The sequence below is a fragment of the Oncorhynchus keta genome, chromosome 2, assembly GCF_023373465.1.
Source record: "Oncorhynchus keta strain PuntledgeMale-10-30-2019 chromosome 2, Oket_V2, whole genome shotgun sequence".
NCBI lineage: Eukaryota > Metazoa > Chordata > Actinopteri > Salmoniformes > Salmonidae > Oncorhynchus > Oncorhynchus keta.
In genome coordinates, this window is record NC_068422.1 from 42196964 (window position 1) to 42215416 (window position 18453).

Sequence of the window (18453 nt, forward strand, 5' to 3'; positions counted from 1 at the left end):
GATCATGCTAAGTGGCTCCCAGAGGGAGTTAGTGTTTGTGTGTGTGTGCGCAGAAGGAACGTTTCAGGTAAGAGGCATATGAGTTACAGGAATTCACTAGAAGCATGCAGGTGAGGCACTGTCTATCCCCACCAAAACCTGGAGTATTGTGCCACAAATGAGAGCAAGAGGAGGGATTGTACTTGAAATAGGTTGATGACCCTACATTTGTTTGCTATTTCATGGGATGAGAACAGTTGTGATGAACATGACCCCACAACATCACCACTAATGAACAATTATCATGAAAGGACTACTACAGTCATAGCCTTTACTTGTGCAGAGCTTCTCACAAAATATTTCCTTGAGCAGGGCATTAAGTCACATGGACTCTTAATGAAAATGATCCCATGGCTGGCTGACCTTTTCTTCTCCACTGTCAGTGGTTTACTCCAGTGACTCTAGTACTGTATGCTGCTCCTGGAGATAAAGCCAGTGAGTAAGCCTACTGTTTGACATGAGACAAAAACAACATCAAAATGATTCAGAGCGCCAGCATGGCGCATTGATAGAGCTCTCGGCTGTTTTTCTTAAAGCACGGGAGGCTCTAGTCTGAGGTTTGTTTTCTCCACCACTCGTTCTCCTTTCCCCTCCCCAATCTCCCCTTTCCTCCTATTTGTGCATTGCATTTAAGAGAAGTGTGTTTGAGCGTGTCATGGAATTCTTCACAGGCTCTTTGGAGTGGCTTTGAGGAATGGAAGAAAGACCATGGTGAATAGGGCTGTGATTTCCCTTTCCAGAGGCATGCTTCCAATTTAAAGAGCTGTCAAGGACACAACACTGTTCAACTGATGAGAGGTCATTTTCGAGACTTTCTTTCAGGGGAAACAAACAAAAGATTTGCTGTTAAAGACAACAGCTGACACCTGCAGTGCGCAGATGCTGTTTGAAGCTCAGGCTACCAAACCATACATCCAAAGCTCCAACACGCATACTATTCTCACATTGATTGCCAGAGCAGTGTGAAGAGAAATTGTATTTTAAAAATCTCCAGACACCCGTGTTTTTTACTGCTCTATAAATGTATACAAAGGAAGGTGTGTTCGTGCTTGGGGAGATAAGAGAGATGTTGACTTTCATTGTTGCAGTCTGAATTATGTCTGTTTGGAAGCCTATTGTAGCTTGTTCATCTACTTTTGGAGAGGCCATGAAACATTACCTCATCAGTCCTGCAGGAAAGGGCTGAGCTTGGCTCTTTCAAAACAGAGTACCTTTCTTTGAAAGCAAGTCTGTGCACACTGGCAGACAGCTAGCAAGGTTTCATTGCCAAGGTTAAATGATACCAAACCACACCACCAAAAGCTGAGTGAGGCTACCATCTCCTATAACAAACCAGGGGCTGTGTGAATTTACACAATCTACTGGTAAAATACAAAAGATGGTTTAAGTTAGAAGGAAAAATGTACAATGAAAACCAGTGCCCTAGAAACAATTGTACATTAATTAAATTATCAAAACATTTTGGAAAAGGTAATATATTGCAATAAGAAATTAGACAAAAACAAACTGCATCAAACTCACCGTTCAACATTTCAGGTGTTTCATTAGGATTGATTCCCGACAATTCATTCAAACCCTGCTGAATGTACTCTGTAGCCCATAGGATTGTCACATACCATGTTGTGAAAGAGTCTCGATACGGCGCTTTACACTCAATGCATTTTCCAGAAGGCATTTCTCCCTCGACTTCACTGTGAGGTTAAAAGCATAGGATGAAAATTGCATAGTGGAGGGCTAAATCACAGAAGCACATCTACCGTGCTATTCTCCTTCATTCTACACCATAATCCATGTATCCAACCAAGCTTGCTGTACAGCAGTTTTCTCAGTCATTCCCAAAGGCAGAGTTCATTGTGGGAAAGGGATAGCAAGAAAGGAAAAGGTGAGTCTTCTCAGTGAGTCTGTGTTGCACAGTCTTCATATAGAACTGTTGAGATGTATTAATTATATTTGGTTAGGAGACACCTAGCACAACATACATCAAGCTGGATGTTGACTTTGGTAATTACATTGTTCTGATAGTAAAATGCAAAAGCCAATATAAGCAGTAGTATAAAGTACTTAAGTAAAAATACTTTAAAGTACTAATTAGGTAGGTATTTTGGGGTATCGGTACTTTACGATTTGTATTTTTGACAACTTTAACTCCACTACATTCCTAAAGAAAATAATGTACTTTTTACTCCATACATTATCCCTGACACCCAAAAGTATTTGTTACATTTTAAATGCTTAGCGGGACAGAACAATTGTCCAATTCCCACACTTACCAAGAGAACATGCCTGGTCATCCCTACTGCCTCTGATCTGGCGGACTCACTAAACACAAATGCTTCTTTTGTAAATTATGTGTTGGAGTGTGCCGCTGCCTATCCGTAAATAAAAAAAAAAGAAATTCATGCCATCTGGTTAAGGAATTTGAAATGATTTATACTTTTAATTTTGGTACTGTAGCAAATTTAAAACCAAATACTTTTATTAGAGACTTTTACTCAAGCAGTGTTTTACTTGATTTTCACTTACTTGAGTCATTTTTTATATGAAGCTTTACTTTTACTCAAGTATGACAACTGGGTACTTTCTCCACCACTGAATATGAGCTCATCTATCTTAATGGTAGATGGCCTGTTTCCCTGCACTGGGCCTCATCTGACTGTACAGTAGCAGCTCATGCGCCTATGTGGACTGGCACCATGTTTTCCTTTATATATAGTTTTAGATCAGAGATTCAAAGTGTTGTTCAAAAATGCAGAAAGAACTATTCGCACAATCAATAAACATTTTCAAGCTCCATTTAATGTCCTACCAAAAGGAGTATGTGACTGAACCAGGATTGAGTAAAGTAGAAAGTGCTTCTTCTTTTACTGGAACCAACATAAAATAGATGAAGGGATTTTAGCCAAACAGTGGAATGATGCGTGTAGAAATGTCAAATAATCAGTGAATAAACTCTTTCAAAGTATCTGGTGGTATTGATGTCAATGTAGATAAAAAGGCACATGGCAGCTTGGTATCTTATGAGGATTGTTGAACACACACAATCGCATACACATGCAGAAGCATTCGCATACATATCCCAAGCACATCTTACATACACTCATCTACACAATCAGATCAGTGTATATATACGGGCAAAGTAAAACAGGTTGCATTTATTAAACTTGCATTGAATTAGTGAGGGGTAAAAAAAAAAAGAAGTGTGCATTTTTTTCAACAGCCTGTAAAAGAAGGTAAGTAATCATAGCAATTAAGAACATCCATTTCAGCCTTTATTGAAGTTTACAGGATCCTGTAGAAATCAATGGGCAACCAGAAGATTTCTCAAATTCAGGAAAGTGTGTGTTCTTTTCTTTTAAATAGTATCCTTAAAGAATGACCAATACATTCTTGGTTACAACTGTTCTTGCACTAACAGTCCATTTTTTTTTTGTTGAAATTAACATTCATTAAACATTCTCTAAAGGTATGCTAGTTCCCTTATATATTCTGTGATTCCCTCTGTCATTATGTATACATAAACAAGTTTAATAACATACCAATCAGTGGTTAATTCACAATTGAAAAAAAAAAAAAGCACAGAAAGTTTACACTTTTACAGGTAAATAAAAGAATTTGTTTGTCAACTGTTTCCTTAAGGGCATAGCATAGTTCGGAGTTTTGTCTTATTTTTGTTGGTTTGTATGCAGTTTCATTCTCATTTTGTTTTTGTCCTATTTTTTCAGCTATTACATAATTAGATTCTTACATACAAATATTGACAAAATGGTGGCTTGTGCTTCGAAGCCTTCAAAGTCTATTTAATAACAATAGTAATAGTCGTGAGGAGGAGTAGCCGCGGCTAAGGGTGGAGGGGTGCAGGGAAGGGCAGGACTCATAGCAGGCCCTCGCTGCAGTCTTGGCTGCCGCTTGGCTTCTCCGCATCCTGATTGGGCAGCTCTTTGACCATGAGGGCGGCACTCTTCTCTGAGAACTCCTCCCCGTCAGGCTCCAGGCCCTCGGGGCAGGGCAGCTTCAGCAGTTCCTCTCGTAGCTGGGCCGTGTGCCTCTGAATGGAGGTGAGGGACAGAGGACACAGGGTTACCACCACAGGGCTCAGTTCAGAGCTACTATTGGGGGAAAGTACAAACATGGGCTCTTACAAGGAAACTGATTTATACTCTACCCCACAGTTATGACAAGGCCTGTGAACTCTAAATACTCTTCCAAACCAATACAAATTTCAAGCCCTTCATTTAAAAAGATGCACAATGCAGAAATCACTTCGCCATTTCCTGGTTGCTAAAATGTTCGCCTAATTTCAGTTTGTGACAAAACAAGCAAGTGTAGTATAGAGAGTCATTGTATAATCTAAATCATAGAAAAATATATTTTCTATAAACAAAATATAGTATTTTCAGCTGTTGTACAAAGCCTAAAGTAAAAGACACAAAAACAAAACTTTAAAAAGGAAGCGTAGAAGTAGTGCCCATAGAACAGATCTACCGCTTCTTACACTTGCTTTCAATGAGAATGACAGATCAAGAACTCACATTTCTGTGTGAATTTTGTCAGGTCGCCCAAAAAGTTACATATTGTAGCTTGAAGTTTGTCCAAAATACTCTTGAGCTCACATGAATCCATTCCAGTTGCCTTCTCAGCGCCAAATCAGAGTATCTCTGTGACGAGAGCATACAGTAAACCAATGAAAAATGACCACTTCCAGCACTTTACCTTAAATGTTTTACCAAAAAAACAAAACAATGTGCACCAAAACAAACCCATCGTTTCAGAACCTGAAACTGTTTTCTGGAGCAAGAGGAAAAACCATGAAGGTAATGGGACTACAGACCTCTGTAGCCCTGCTTTAAAAACAGCACCGAGTGCTTCCACAGCACTGTGCTGCGGCCCCTCTGTCTTTTATCAGTGTGTCGGCGAGATTATTTACACTGGGTATTAATTGTGGTTATTAAAAGCCAGAGGAACGGAGTCTGGCTGCCAGTGAGCTTAGGGAAGTAGGTTGCAGGTCCCTGATCTGTTCCTCCATGGCTGCCTCGAGACTGTCAAGAGGGGGAAGCCGGCTAATGCATGAATCAAGCCTGTCCACCATGTATAAAACACCAGGGATGTCACTCTCCTCCTGAGCAACCAATTCAGACTTCCTTAACCAGGACTGTGTGTATACATATAAGTAAAAGGGGGATGGGGTATTCACTTCTGTGGAGAAGGACAAAATTCTGATACAATGCGAGGTCTCCTGTAGATGAATAGTGTTTGTTTACCTTCAACGCAGCAGCGTGATGGGACATGGTGCGGCCCACTCTCTTGTCACTGCTGTACTGCTGGATGTCTGCGATCCACTCCTCACACTGCGCCATGACTTCCACCCGCTTCAGGTAGAAGTGCTTGTGGATCACCTGGGGATTACAACACAGCCATGAGACTCAGAAACAACACGCAACACATACACCTGCAGGTCCTCATTATTTATACTCATCTCCAGTTTATAGCCATTTCATTTTTTAGGAGTTTTTCCTGTCTGTATGACCTGACCAGGAAAATCTCTGGGCCCTAGTTAGAATGCTTGAAATATGCTGAGAAATGTCAACGTTGCATCCATGACACACTGGATAATGAAAATGACCATCATGAAAATATAATTCAAATTTTCCATTTGTTCTTCCTTCAATTGATCCTAATATAATATTACTGAACTGCTGTTCTATGGCCCAGATGATGGAATAGTAAAATGAGAGCCAGCAAGTTTTGGATAAAAATATGCCATGGTTCATACTGGAAAGGACAAATGGTGAGCGCAGTGAAAATATTTATTTTTTGCGCAAAATTCTGATCAGGCCCCTCCAGGTGCCGTAACGGTCAGTGCTATCCGGGATCCCTACACTACACCACTAACCACTACCTTAACCCTTACCATTTTAAAATGACAACTTCAAATGGGGTAGGTATGTCCCAAGGATCCCGGATAGTACGGACCTTACCCCAACTTCTCCCTACCCAATTGGTAAGTTTATGAAGCTGAAAAAGCAGGATGTTGTGAAGAAAAGCATAACCTCTGAAAGTCCTCCTCTGCAGCAGGAAGCAGCAAGAGGACTGCTTGTTTCACTGACTGGGAAGGGAGTTGGATATCTGCAGTCAGGCTGCTTTGAAGTGGAGTGTTAAACAGAAGCACCATCTCTCCACTGAAAATATTTTAGAGGAGAAGTGCTATGATGTCTCCCTTGACTGAGTTCTCTAGGTCTGCACAGATCCTGAGATGCTGCGTATGTATACAAATTTTACACCAAATGAACTGATAAGCAGAGTGATTTCTGTCATTATTTTTTTTTTAAAATTCAGATCCCCAATAGCTGTTGCAGCTATTCTTCCTGCGATCTACACAAAACATAGTGTTCTGTATTTTGTCATGTTCTAATGGACAACAACAGCAACACAAATTTGAATGAAGAACACTACATATGACATGTTCTAATGGACAACAACAGCAACACAAATTTGAATGAAGAACACTACATATGACATTTTATTTTACATAATAAAAATGAAAAAAGAAAGCTTCTACCAGCCACTGTTCTGGACTTGGGGACTGTGAAGAGACCCCTGATTGTGTGTCTTGTAGGGTACGCATACATGTCTGAGATATGTTTTGCCCAGACAATTGGGTACTTTCAGCATGTCAATACTTCTTAGAAAAACCAGCAGTGATGCAGTAATTGTCTCCTCTACTCTGAACCAGTAGACTGACATGCATGTTATTGACATACGGCCCTCTGTGTACATTTGAGGGCCAGACGTGCTGCTCTGTTCTGGGCCAGCTGCAGCATTTCTAGGTTCTTTTTTCCACACCTGATCATACAACTGGGCAATAGCCAAGATGCGACAAAACCAGAGCTTGCAGAACTTGTTTGGTTGCATGTGATGTTAAAAAAAGCAGATTCGCTCTATTACAGACAAACCTCTCCCCAGCTTTACAACATAATCAATATTCTTTGACCATGTAAGTCTACAATCTAATAGTGCTGAGCGATTAACCGCAATGTCGGTTATTTTTCAGTTTTTAAAACTAATTGACATTGGTTCAATTATTTTAATTCCATGATTTTTTCCTTCTCTATAGACAAATCCAATCAAGCCCCAACTATGCGATGTAGTAGGGAGTTGTAGTTTCCAACAGGTCAATATTCTACATAGTTAATTACCAAGTTTTCTGCCCTAAACTACAATGACCATAATACATTGGGTGCCTACTAGTCTGGTCTGTGGTTCTTTTACGCATGCTATGTCAGGTTATTTGTGCAGACAGAGTGTGAGAGAAGAATGGCATCAAGAGGGATAAGAGCAGTTGCTTTCTACCTGAAAGTACATGATCTTAGTGATTGATAGTTGGTATTTAGCAGTCAAACATATGCCTTATTTACTTTGAAGAATTACTAAAATGGTGATTTTGTCAGACAGCATAAGCAGCAGATCTCTAGAGATGACTTGGAGTGAAATAATAAACTAAATCAAATTAAACAAATCTAATGTACACAACTGAAATAAAGTTGTGTGAATAAATGGTAAATAAGTGATAAGCAGTAATGGGGCAGTCACTACCATCAAGGGACCTTTATTAATTGTGCCACTCCCAAGTTAATGTCCTCCCGCAGGTTAGATTAATGTCATATTGTAGGCTTCCCTTCTCGTAGGCCTATTAATGTACATGGATCAGACGTCATGTTTATTGCTCTGTCAGTGTCAGCAGAGGAGGCTACCCTGTCATTTTTGTTGTATAAAAAAGATGATTCTGATGTCTCCAGTCATATAAAGTGTAGCAGAATTGCATGAAGTGTCCATAACAAGGCCAAGAAGAGCATCTGATATACTGTTGCCTGTAGCCTAAGTCTACTCAAATCCACTACCCGCTCAGCCATGCATTGAACGGTCTTTTTATTTTTTTACAAACAGTGATCGAGTTATATTATTAGCCTAAATTATGACCATCCAATCTACACACAAGCCGGCAAATGCGATGATGCATGGAACGCTTTATTATAAAAGGTGCTTTTTTTTTTTTAAATGGTGAAAATTAGCTCCCCCAAACTTGAAACTCACATGCCGCTTACGGCTAAAGAAACACAGCTAGCCAAACAGTCTGGCTGGTGAACACCTGAATTAAACGGTAACTACAGAAAAAAAAATATTAAATCTCAGATTATGAGGCTGGCTCTGTATGGGACACAGGCCAGGTCATTATACATTTATTTATTTTTATAATAAGACATATCGGTGCAACCAAATCATGTTCTGGTGTCACCAGTGGATAAAGTAGAACAGAGGATTAAAATCCAATATAATCTAATATATTATATTGAAAGGCAGATCTAGGCCTGACGTTATGTGGGAGACCTCCATTTAACATAGTCGTTTTGAATTGGTGAGCGTTTTTCTAAAAGCCTAAGTACCCAGGGGCGTTTCTTGTTGGAAGGGCAGTGCACACGTGACTTCGGTACACGCATCGATCACGGTATGGACGAAAAGCCTTGTGTACATATCCAAGAGTCACTGAACATGGATCACGTGTACCCATCAGAATAGGGCGTCTTGACAAATTACCAATCCATGTGAGAGACACTCAATACAACCAGACAAATGCCCATACGTACACACTGGCACGGTCCGTTGATTGTGTGCTCCATTTCCAGATAAATTAAGTGACCTTTTAGGTGAGCTGCTGTCCACTCATTATTCCAGAGGGCAGACGTGTGCATGTTTCCATGTGCTCCACACACACAGCGGTCAAGGGTGAGTATGAATCATGCTGTGGCCATTCAAATGGATTTTTTCATCCCGTCTGCTGTATGCTCACTCAGCCCCAGGTCTGCTCCCCTGCGAGCTCAGGTCTGCTACACTGACTACAGCATCGTAAATACTCCCACTCACGTCTAGCCTCAACTTTAGCCTCCCCTCTCAGTGTTCATACCGAGTAGAGAACAGGAACCTCTGGAGGGGTGAAAATCACTACTTCAGGCAGAAGATTATGGGGCAAGTCATTAGTTGGGCTTCATTCAAGTAACGTTACCTTAAAAATGCCTCCTCACTTCATTTCTTACTTGCCATTGATCAATGATCTTATGTGACTGGATTGGTGAACACTATGCATGTATTGTATTGCTTTCACCTTTCCAATCAATGAAATCTTACCAAATTAGGAGTGCATATAGGATAAGGTAATTGCTAATTTGCTGCTAATACGCACCTATCCACAATGACTTCCTGGCTAATTAGCTGTATTATATTCAATGTCATTTAAAGTACCAAAGAAGGTATGGGTAAGACTATCTATACTGAACAAAAATAAAACGCAACATGTAGGCACCATATTTCATGAGCTGAAAAAACAATCCCAGAAACTTTCCATTCGCACAAAAAGCTTATTTCGCTAAAATGTTGTGCACAAATTTGTTTACATCCCGGTTAGTGAGCATTTCACCTTTGCCAAGATAACCCCATCTACCTGTCAGGTGCGGCATATCAAAACGCTGATTAAACAGGATGATTTACACAGATGAACCTTGTGCTGTGGACAATAAAAGGCCACTTTAAAATGTAAAGTTTTGTAATACAACACAATGCCACAGATGTCAGAAGTTTTGTGGGAGCGTGCAATTGGCATGCTGACCACAACAATGTCCACCAGAGCGGTTGCCAGATAATTGAATGTTCATTTTCCTACCACAAGCCTCCTCCAACGTCCAGCTGGCCTCAACTGCAGACAACGTATATATTTTTGTTCAGTATATAAGCATTAGAAGAACTAAAATCTGCTCCATAGTCAACAGCTAGGGAGGTGGTCTCAAGCCTCGTCTCGAACCCCCCTCCCTATTCATTCTAGGTGAGCATATACCAGCAGTAATTCATGCACCGGTAAGGGGGCGGGGGTGGGCACAGCAGAGGGGAATGATGGCCTCCTTTCCCAAATGGGCAAAGGCGGCACGGCAGATGGCATGGCTTGGCCTCTGGATGGAAAGACAGCTCAGGTTTATTTACGCTGACATAGACACCACGAGTCCAGCGATGTGTTTGTGTTCATGTCAGCATTGTCAATCATCGCCCCGGACACCGCCTCATCATGACAGAGACGAGGAGACGCTCAGTGGCACGCTTGTGGAATCTCTCCCGGTTGCCAAAGACATGGTCCTACTCAGTCACACAGATCCTGGTGACTAAACAGTGACATTTTAAAAGCCCCCATTCGTCACTTTTGACTGACACGCTTCCCATCTGCAGAGGCAAACAGTCGCTGCCACAGAATTGGGCCATGGGAGGGAGATTAGGGCAATGATCAATTTCCTTCCCAGCGTAGCCATGGAAACCCCGGTGGCTGTGGCACATCGCTCCTCCACTCTTGGCTTTCCCTGCTCCGTGTGTGTCCAAAACCAGGCAAGCTTCCTCTCCCCATCTCTCAGTCACGAAACCCAACACAGGAGCCTTATCTCTCCTCCAGCTAGACTACAAAGCAGTATTCTCAACCAGGCTGTGCTGGGTTAGCAAGTTACACAGAGAGAGGAGAGGAGTCAAGGCCCCCGCCTCGATAGGTCCCACTGGGCAGAGGTGTCTTGTTAAAACCCATCAATAATGCACCGTAATGGAGTGTGCTCAACACAATGACTAATTTCCTTGACAGGGTGTGCGAGCTGCTCTCTCTCTGTGTGCGCGGTCCCGCCACTGATGCAGCATCCTCTTGTTTACATGAAAAATGAACACGCAAGGAAGCTAGCTCCATCTGCTCTGGAAGGGCCATGAACCGTGAATCAATCACACTGTATAATACACCTGGTCAGGGCTGGTAGAGGTCAGGGCAAGAACACGCTCTTCTCTTAATGGTTTCCATAACTTACCCCTTTTCATGACCATACAGCCCCACAGTGGAAGTGTCGTAATAGCCATGAAATCAGGCGGTCAAAACAGGGAAATGGTTCCAATCGTTTTTCCCATAGGGGATTTTAGAAAAACGTAAAATATGGGCTGTGTTTTATGTTCAGTTTCGAAAATGATAATTAGCATCAATCAAAGTAGACATCATGCAAGACTACAAATCCCTGAAAGCTCCTGCACATCTCTAGCTGACACCTTTGTTATTTTTATTTTACTGGGCAAGTCAGTTAAGAACAAATTCTTATTTTCAATGACGACCTAGTGGGTTAACTGCCTGTTCATGGGCAGAACGACAGATTTGTCAGCTCGGGGATTTGAACTTGCAACCTTCCGGTTACTAGTCCAACACTCTAACCACTAGGCTACCCTGCCACCCCAGGTAGTGTGTCAATTCAAACAAACTTTCAGGAGACAGTTCACAGAATTGTCAATTTAATGAAATTTAGCCAATTTATTCATTACTAAATGTAATGAATACATTACTAAATGTAGCTAACATTATATAGTTAATCCAGAGGTTCTTACCATTGCCTCCATTCAGCAGTCTCGTCCAGATCATGGCATTTGTAGTTCTTCATGATAGCCACATTAGCATTTTATTTAAATCGAGCCGAATATATTGATAAGTCACCTTGTCCAAGAGAGATTTACAGGGTTATGAAAACGTCACGCCAGGGTAAGCCGAAACACATCCCTTATTTTAAGTGTTTCTAAAATCACCTATGGGGGGGAAAAAAAGAATGGTGGAAATGATTGGAAACCTTTGTTTGACCACTAGGTTTCCTGGGTATTATGACTCATACTGTGGTACTCTTGCCACACAACAGTGGATAGCCCTGTGGTAATGAGCTCCATCCCTGTGTGGCCTGACAGGGGTGTCGGTCTCGCTAAGCTCCTGAGGAGAGAAAACACTTGTTTCCTGAGATTTGGAGGGGTGGGTTTTGGATGTCACCCGCAGCACCGCCTCCCCTAATAACCTACTCACCCCTCGGCTCTCACACACACTGGGAACTATATTTCAGCGGCCGACCTGTTGTTCCTAATACCACCTGACAATCTCCTGCTGCATTATTCAAGTTTGCTTTTTATTCTCCATCTCAGACTATAAATAGGGCATAAAAAAAACTTTGGAAATCTCACACATAATCCCCCGGCCACAAAAATAAATGTCTATGGAGTCACCGCTTTCACGGTTCACCTGAGATCGGAAAGAGACCAGGCTGAGCTCGGGGCACCATCAAAACAGAGACGATAGTACTGTATGCGTGTGCCACGGCTATACTTCCTACAAAGGCAAAGTAAGTCAAAAATGTAACTGCAGAATCTGACAGAAAGCCATTTCTGGTACTTCATGATGTTTTCTGATCGACTGGCTTCTTTTTGTGTCAAGAAACATTAAATCAGACAATATACCTGGCCATCACAACAGATCAAAAGATTTGTGACCAAATTCGTTGTTTCCACATTTCGCCTTTGTAGGGCAGTAGAGCTCGCCAATGTTTGCGGACAGTATTTCCGTCTGTCTCCGCCATGGGCTTAGATGGGAAAAGGGCAACTCAGGAGTGCCACATGAGCCTAATTGAATTTCAGGAGGGCACTCGGCAGTATTGTAGAGGCATGCTGGTTTTCCCAGCTCCCATGGTCCATTTCATATTGAGCCACTGATGTCAGAACCCTGTTTTATTACAACGGCTGCTATACCATGCTACAGCTGACCATTCTGTCCCTGGGACCCCTGGGGCATGGGATAATACTGGGAGCTGGTGACACGGGTTTGGCTGTGTGTCTGAAACACACACACACACAATGTACTTCAACAGTACCTCTACCTCAATAGATCAACTTAAACATGGAGACCAATTGTCTTGAACTATTCCCCAAACTATACATCTGATTCTTCTCTGTCAATGTGTTCTCCTGGTTTGATGCATTTCTCTAGGTAATTCCGTAAATCTATTTTTCGGGGGAGACTGGTATGGTTCTAGATCTATAAAATGGAGTAACACGGAGCCAATAGATTCTGTACTAGCCTCCATAATATTTCAGTCTGGCTTCCCTCCCGGTCTCTCTATACAAATGACAGAAAGGACATGGCAGTGCTTTCCAAAATTCCACATCCCCACTCTTGTCTCCCCAGCCTAGCCAGCTGACAGGGCTAATCACCAGCGTCTGACAGCCTGCTAAATAATGTCTAGTTGAAGGAAAACATTGGTCCGGAGGCTCAGGTTGAGACCCACAGACAGACGTCCTCTCTTTTCTGATTGCAGGTAGAGAGAGACCGGAAAATACATTACTGTTTGGCAAAGCGGAGGTTGCTTGGCAGAGCAGCAAGCATCTGGGATCTTAATTTAATTCCGTGTTTTCATCCAGGACTACATTACCAGAATCCAATATTTTAATCGATGTTGGCTGTGTGCGCGCGTGCATACACACACACAGGTGAACACCGAAGCCAATGCCAATGGCATTATGAAGAAGTTATTTGTTGCCGTGTCATGAAGCTCCCATGAACTGTGACAGAGGAGATAGAAGCAACAGAGTGTGTGGAATATCGGAGGCTGACTTCTATCTGTTCGCAGTGTTATAGTAGATATAGCACGTTAGGAGCCAAACTGGAGCGGTGTCGATCTGTCTGTGGTCCCTTGGTTCCCGCCATCAGACAGCAGCACCCACACAGGGGCGTATGAGATGCTGACACCTGCCTCCCCAGCAAGGAGGAATTCATTAGAAACACCTCTTTCCTCTCTTTTACTACTGCTCTCTACCTCCAAACCTCCCTCTGTTTCACTCTTTCCTGCAGCCCCCCCACGCACCATCTTCACATTCCTCTCTACCTCCCTCTGCTTCACTCTGTCCCTCCATCTTCCCATTCCTCTCTATGTCCCTCTGCTTCACTCTGTCCCTCCATCTTCCCATTCCTCTCTACGTCCCTCTGCTTCACTCTGTCCCTCCATCTTCCCATTCCTCTCTACGTCCCTCTGCTTCACTCTGTCCCTCCATCTTCCCATTCCTCTCTACGTCCCTCTGCTTCACTCTGTCCCTCCATCTTCCCATTCCTCTCTACGTCCCTCTGCTTCACTCTGTCCCTCCATCTTCCCATTCCGCTTTCTACTTTCTCCCTCTGCTTCACTCTTTCCCTAGACCCCCGCCCTCTTCCCCTCCCCACGCTTCTCACTACCCCCCGCCCTCTTTCTACGCACCATCTTCCCCTCCCCCTTCCCTCTAAGCAGAGTTGGTGACTGATCGCTATCTGCCACGCTATCAGCCTGCACGGCCCGTGTCAAGGACAGGAGGAAATTAAAAAACGAGCGATATGATCTACCTGGGAAATAGTAAACAGTGAATTTATTATCTGCCACGGTCCTAATATCGTCCCAAAGGAGACAATTCATTGTGCTTTATCTGCCGTTTTTTTGTGTGTGCAGAGGCTGGTTGCTACTGTAACATGGGAGCATGGTGAGCGTAATGCTTTGTCATTACAAAGAACGATACTACAGTAGAATTGAGGGCCATTAAACACTGGCTTGGGCCAGGTTGAGGTGCCAGGAAAGCTGCGGGGTAGCCTAATTGTATGTATGAAAGCGTGAGCCACTGTAGGATAGCCTGATAGCATGGCGGGGGGGTTAGGGACAAAAGAGATTTAACAGCTCACCTCTTTGAAGCAAGGCGAGGGGTTGCGTAACTGCTCCAGCATGGCCCACTTGACGGAGGCCTGACGGATGTTCCCGTCGTACTCGCGGGAGCTCTGCGTGCCGCTGGGGGTTCCACGTGAGCGCTCGTAGCCCGGCTCGTTGAAGTAGGGCTCCGACACCAGGATCAGAGACTGCACCGATACCAGCACCTGAAGAGAGAGGGGGGGGGGTTAATGGAATATTTTTGATCATTGCAAAATACACATACAGCCACTTGTAGGAAGGTTACCGAAGGGGGTGTGTGGGGAGAAAGAGAGAGGAGGCGGAGCAAGAGCGGTAAGAGAGCAAGAAAAGTTGGAGACAAAAGCAGGAGGATAGGTGAGAACATTGCAGAGACCACAATGAGCAATGCAGCAGAGGGACACTAAGGGAGCGTCAGACAAAAGCATGATTTTTCACCCTCCTTCAATATATCTTTATTAACAATTCAATTAATACCCCGGGCTGTCTCAAGGAGACTGGGTACACGGCTCGCTCCATCACACCGCCCAGCATATATTAACCACAGAGCCAGACACTAGCTGGACGGCTGCCTGCCCGTCTGCCAGGCCAAGCTGCACAACACTCAGCATGTATCCCGACGGTCAAGTAGCTGTCCGACTAACAATAGATCTAGATTACCCCAATCCTTTCCTCAACCATCAGTGGATGAAGAAATTGATACTGTGTGACTGCCAAGGGACCCTGTCTACTAACTCAGACCCTGGTGACCTTTCTACCCTCTCCTAGCCCCCACCTGCTCACGGCAACTAGATATCAGGACCAATATCAGGGCCGGCTGATTTTGACTTCATTCCACCATGTCGCCATTCAGCCTGCTATTTCCATTATTGATCTGGCAGACACCAACTAGAATGATAATCAATGGAGACATCTCTATGAACTCTCCAACCCTGAAAATGAGGGAATTAGAAAAGGGAACCATTTCTAAAGGACTCTAGCTAGGCTTGTTGCCAGATCAATATCCACAGAAACAGACTCTTTCCCTCCCACATTCAGAAGACAAATATCTTTATTTTTTTATTTATTTTTTACAGCTTTTCTGCTCCATATACACTATCGTTCAAAAGTTTGGGGTCACTTAAAAATGTCCTTGTTTTTGAAAGAAAAGCACATTTTTTGTCCATTAAATTAACATCAAATTGGATCAGAAATACAGTGTAGACATTGTTAATGTTGTAAATTACTATTGTAGCTGGAAACGGCTGATTTTTTTATGGAATATCTACATAGGCGTACAGAGGCCCATTATCAGCAACCATCACACCTGTGTTGCAATGGCACGTTGTGTTAGCTAATCCAAGTTTATAATTTTAAAAGGCTAATTGATCATTAGAAAACCCTTTTGTAATTATATTAGCACAGATGAAAACTGTTATTCTGATTAAAGAAGCAATAAAACTGGCCTTCTTTAGACTAGTTGCGTATCTGGAGGATCAGCATTTGTGGGTTCGATTACAGGCTCAAAATGGACAGAAACAAAGAACTTTCTTCTGAAACTCATCAGTCTATTCTAGTTCTGAGAAATTATGATTGTTCCATGCGAGAAATTGCCAAGAAACTGAATATCTCGCACAACGCTGCGTACTTCTCCTTTCACAGAACAGTGCAAACCGGCTTTAACCAGAATAGTTCAAATATAATAGAATAAGTGGGAGACCCCTGTGCACAACTGAGCAAGAGGACAAGTACATTAGTGTCTAGTTTGAGAAACAGACACCTCACAAGTCCTCCACTGCCAGCTTCATTAAATAGTACCCACAAAACACCAGTCTCAACGTCAACAGTGACGAAGCGACTCCGGGATGCTGGCCTTCTAGGCAGAGTTCCTCTGTCCAGTGTCTGTGTTCTTTTGCTTATCTTTAATCTTTTCTTTTTATTGGCCATTTTGAGAAATGGCTTTTTCGTTGCAATTCTGCCTAGAAGGCCAGCATCCCGGAGTCACCTCTTCACTGTTGACGTTGAGACTGGTGTTTTGCGGGTACTTTCGTCCATTCCGACCCAAGGGCTGTTGCTCTAATGACACCATAATTCCATATACAGTGTACTACTTCAGACAATCATGTCACCCCATTTCGCATATAGTGCAAGTGCACTACTCAAAAGTAGTGAACTATATAGGGAATAGGGTGTTATTTGAGATTTCCCCCGAGGTCTCTACCAGTGTGACACAGACTACAGACTGACAGTCAACGATAAAGCTGGTGATAAAACCCCTTAGCAGCCCAGCTCAGAGTGATAGGTGTCGAGATGGAATTGCCTTGCGCTCCCAAGTGGCACAGCGGTCTAAGGCACTGCATTTCAGTGCTAGAGGCGTCACTACAGACCCTGGTTCAATTCCAGGCTGTAACGACCGTGATTTGTAGTCCCATAGGGCGGCGCACAATTGGCCCAGCGTCGTCCGATGTAGGCCATCATTGTAAATAAGAATTTTACTTGCCTAGTTAAATAATGGTTAAATAAATTAAAAACAACACACACGCCAACATAAACTCTATGAATGGCTTTACAATATGGAGGATCTTTCATGGCATCTGTCAAAACAGTCACCTATTAATACAGACACAGGCCGGTGATCAAACATCACCAACAACTGATGGAGATGGACTCAGGTTTTGACAGCAGAAACAACCAACCACAGACCCAAGAAAGGGTGGTGGAGGTATAGTGCAGTGGATTTCTGTCTCACCTGTAAAAAGCTAGAGGTCTGAGGGTTCCACTTCTCCTCTGGTCTCCCGTGCCAGGTGTTGAGGATACTTAAACACACCTGGAGAAGACAGAAACAGATCAAGGGTTGAAGACGAGAGAATGACTGTCAGGTAAACATCCACAGGCCCTGCCTCCTACCCATCCACCCCTCAAACAGAGGGAAAGCTGAGAAGCAGTTTGCCCTGGCCCCCTCACCAGAGTGCTATCTCTGCTGTAGAAAGCCCACAGTAATTCTTAGAGCAGCTGTCTCCTTCCATTATGAAAATAGATGTTCCTTGTCAGAGTCTTCCTAATGAGGAAGAACAGATGAGGCAGGCTCCAGCACCTTCACAGCTTTTCACCAGGGGAGAGGGGGGGAAATAGTGTGCTTCTTTTTCATTTTGGCAACACACCAAAAATAAACTAGTGTGAAGGGAAGGCTACTCAAATCAAGCTCTCGCTCTCTCCACTCCAAGCTGTGAGGTTAACAGGTTGATGGTGCCACAGAGGGATCACTGGACAGACTGGTGCTGAATATACACTCAAATTTGACATCTTTTTGTGGAAAGCCAAAAGTTGAAGGGACGGTAAACATTTTTCACTAAATGAACCAAACCCCCAACATTTAAACTGTTGATTAAAAGCTAGGCAGTTGACCCAACTCCTCACCAACCCCCTAACCCTGAGTAACTGTATGGGACTCACTTTCCCGTCGTTGTAGAGGTTTGGGTTAAAGCGCACGCTGTGTCCCCCGGTGGTCTCCAGGTTGACCAGGGGCGGGGAGTTGGGGTAGTCCTGGGGGAAGTACACGTCAAACTCAAAGCAGCCGTTGGCATACGGCGTGTCTGCCGGGCCAGTGATGAGAACCTGCAACACAGACCACAAGGGGTTAATGACAGTTCACTACCCCCCTTTTTCTTCAACAAACCCATTACCACTGGAGGTGGCTGACACAAAAGGACAGCATTTTTAGCCTGAATATCTTGTGGCTATTATAGAAATCCAATTCATTTCCACACGAGCTAATCAATCAAGGAGACCACAGGAAGTGAAATAAAAGAAACGGCAGACAGACAAACAGGCTTGGGAAGGTCCCAAAAAGGATCAAAAAAGGGTTGTGCTT

At 43.3% G+C, this 18453-nt stretch overlaps 1 protein-coding gene across 23 annotated transcripts in view; it reads right to left on the reverse strand.

Annotated features, from left to right (window-relative positions):
• Positions 1–2815: 2815 nt before the first annotated feature.
• The window catches only part of LOC118361340 (baculoviral IAP repeat-containing protein 6-like), a 145553-nt gene continuing 129915 nt past the window's right edge, over positions 2816–18453 (reverse strand). For all 23 annotated transcript variants that reach the window (XM_052476922.1, XM_052476945.1, XM_052476939.1 and 20 more), the window contains 5 exons: positions 18036–18197; positions 17332–17409; positions 14603–14791; positions 5298–5432; positions 2816–4084 (listed from right to left, as the gene is read on the reverse strand). In XM_052476922.1, coding sequence (XP_052332882.1) covers positions 3911–4084; positions 5298–5432; positions 14603–14791; positions 17332–17409; positions 18036–18197 — 738 coding nt within the window. In that variant the 3' untranslated portion in view covers positions 2816–3910. The remainder of the gene's footprint in view (positions 4085–5297; positions 5433–14602; positions 14792–17331; positions 17410–18035; positions 18198–18453) is intronic.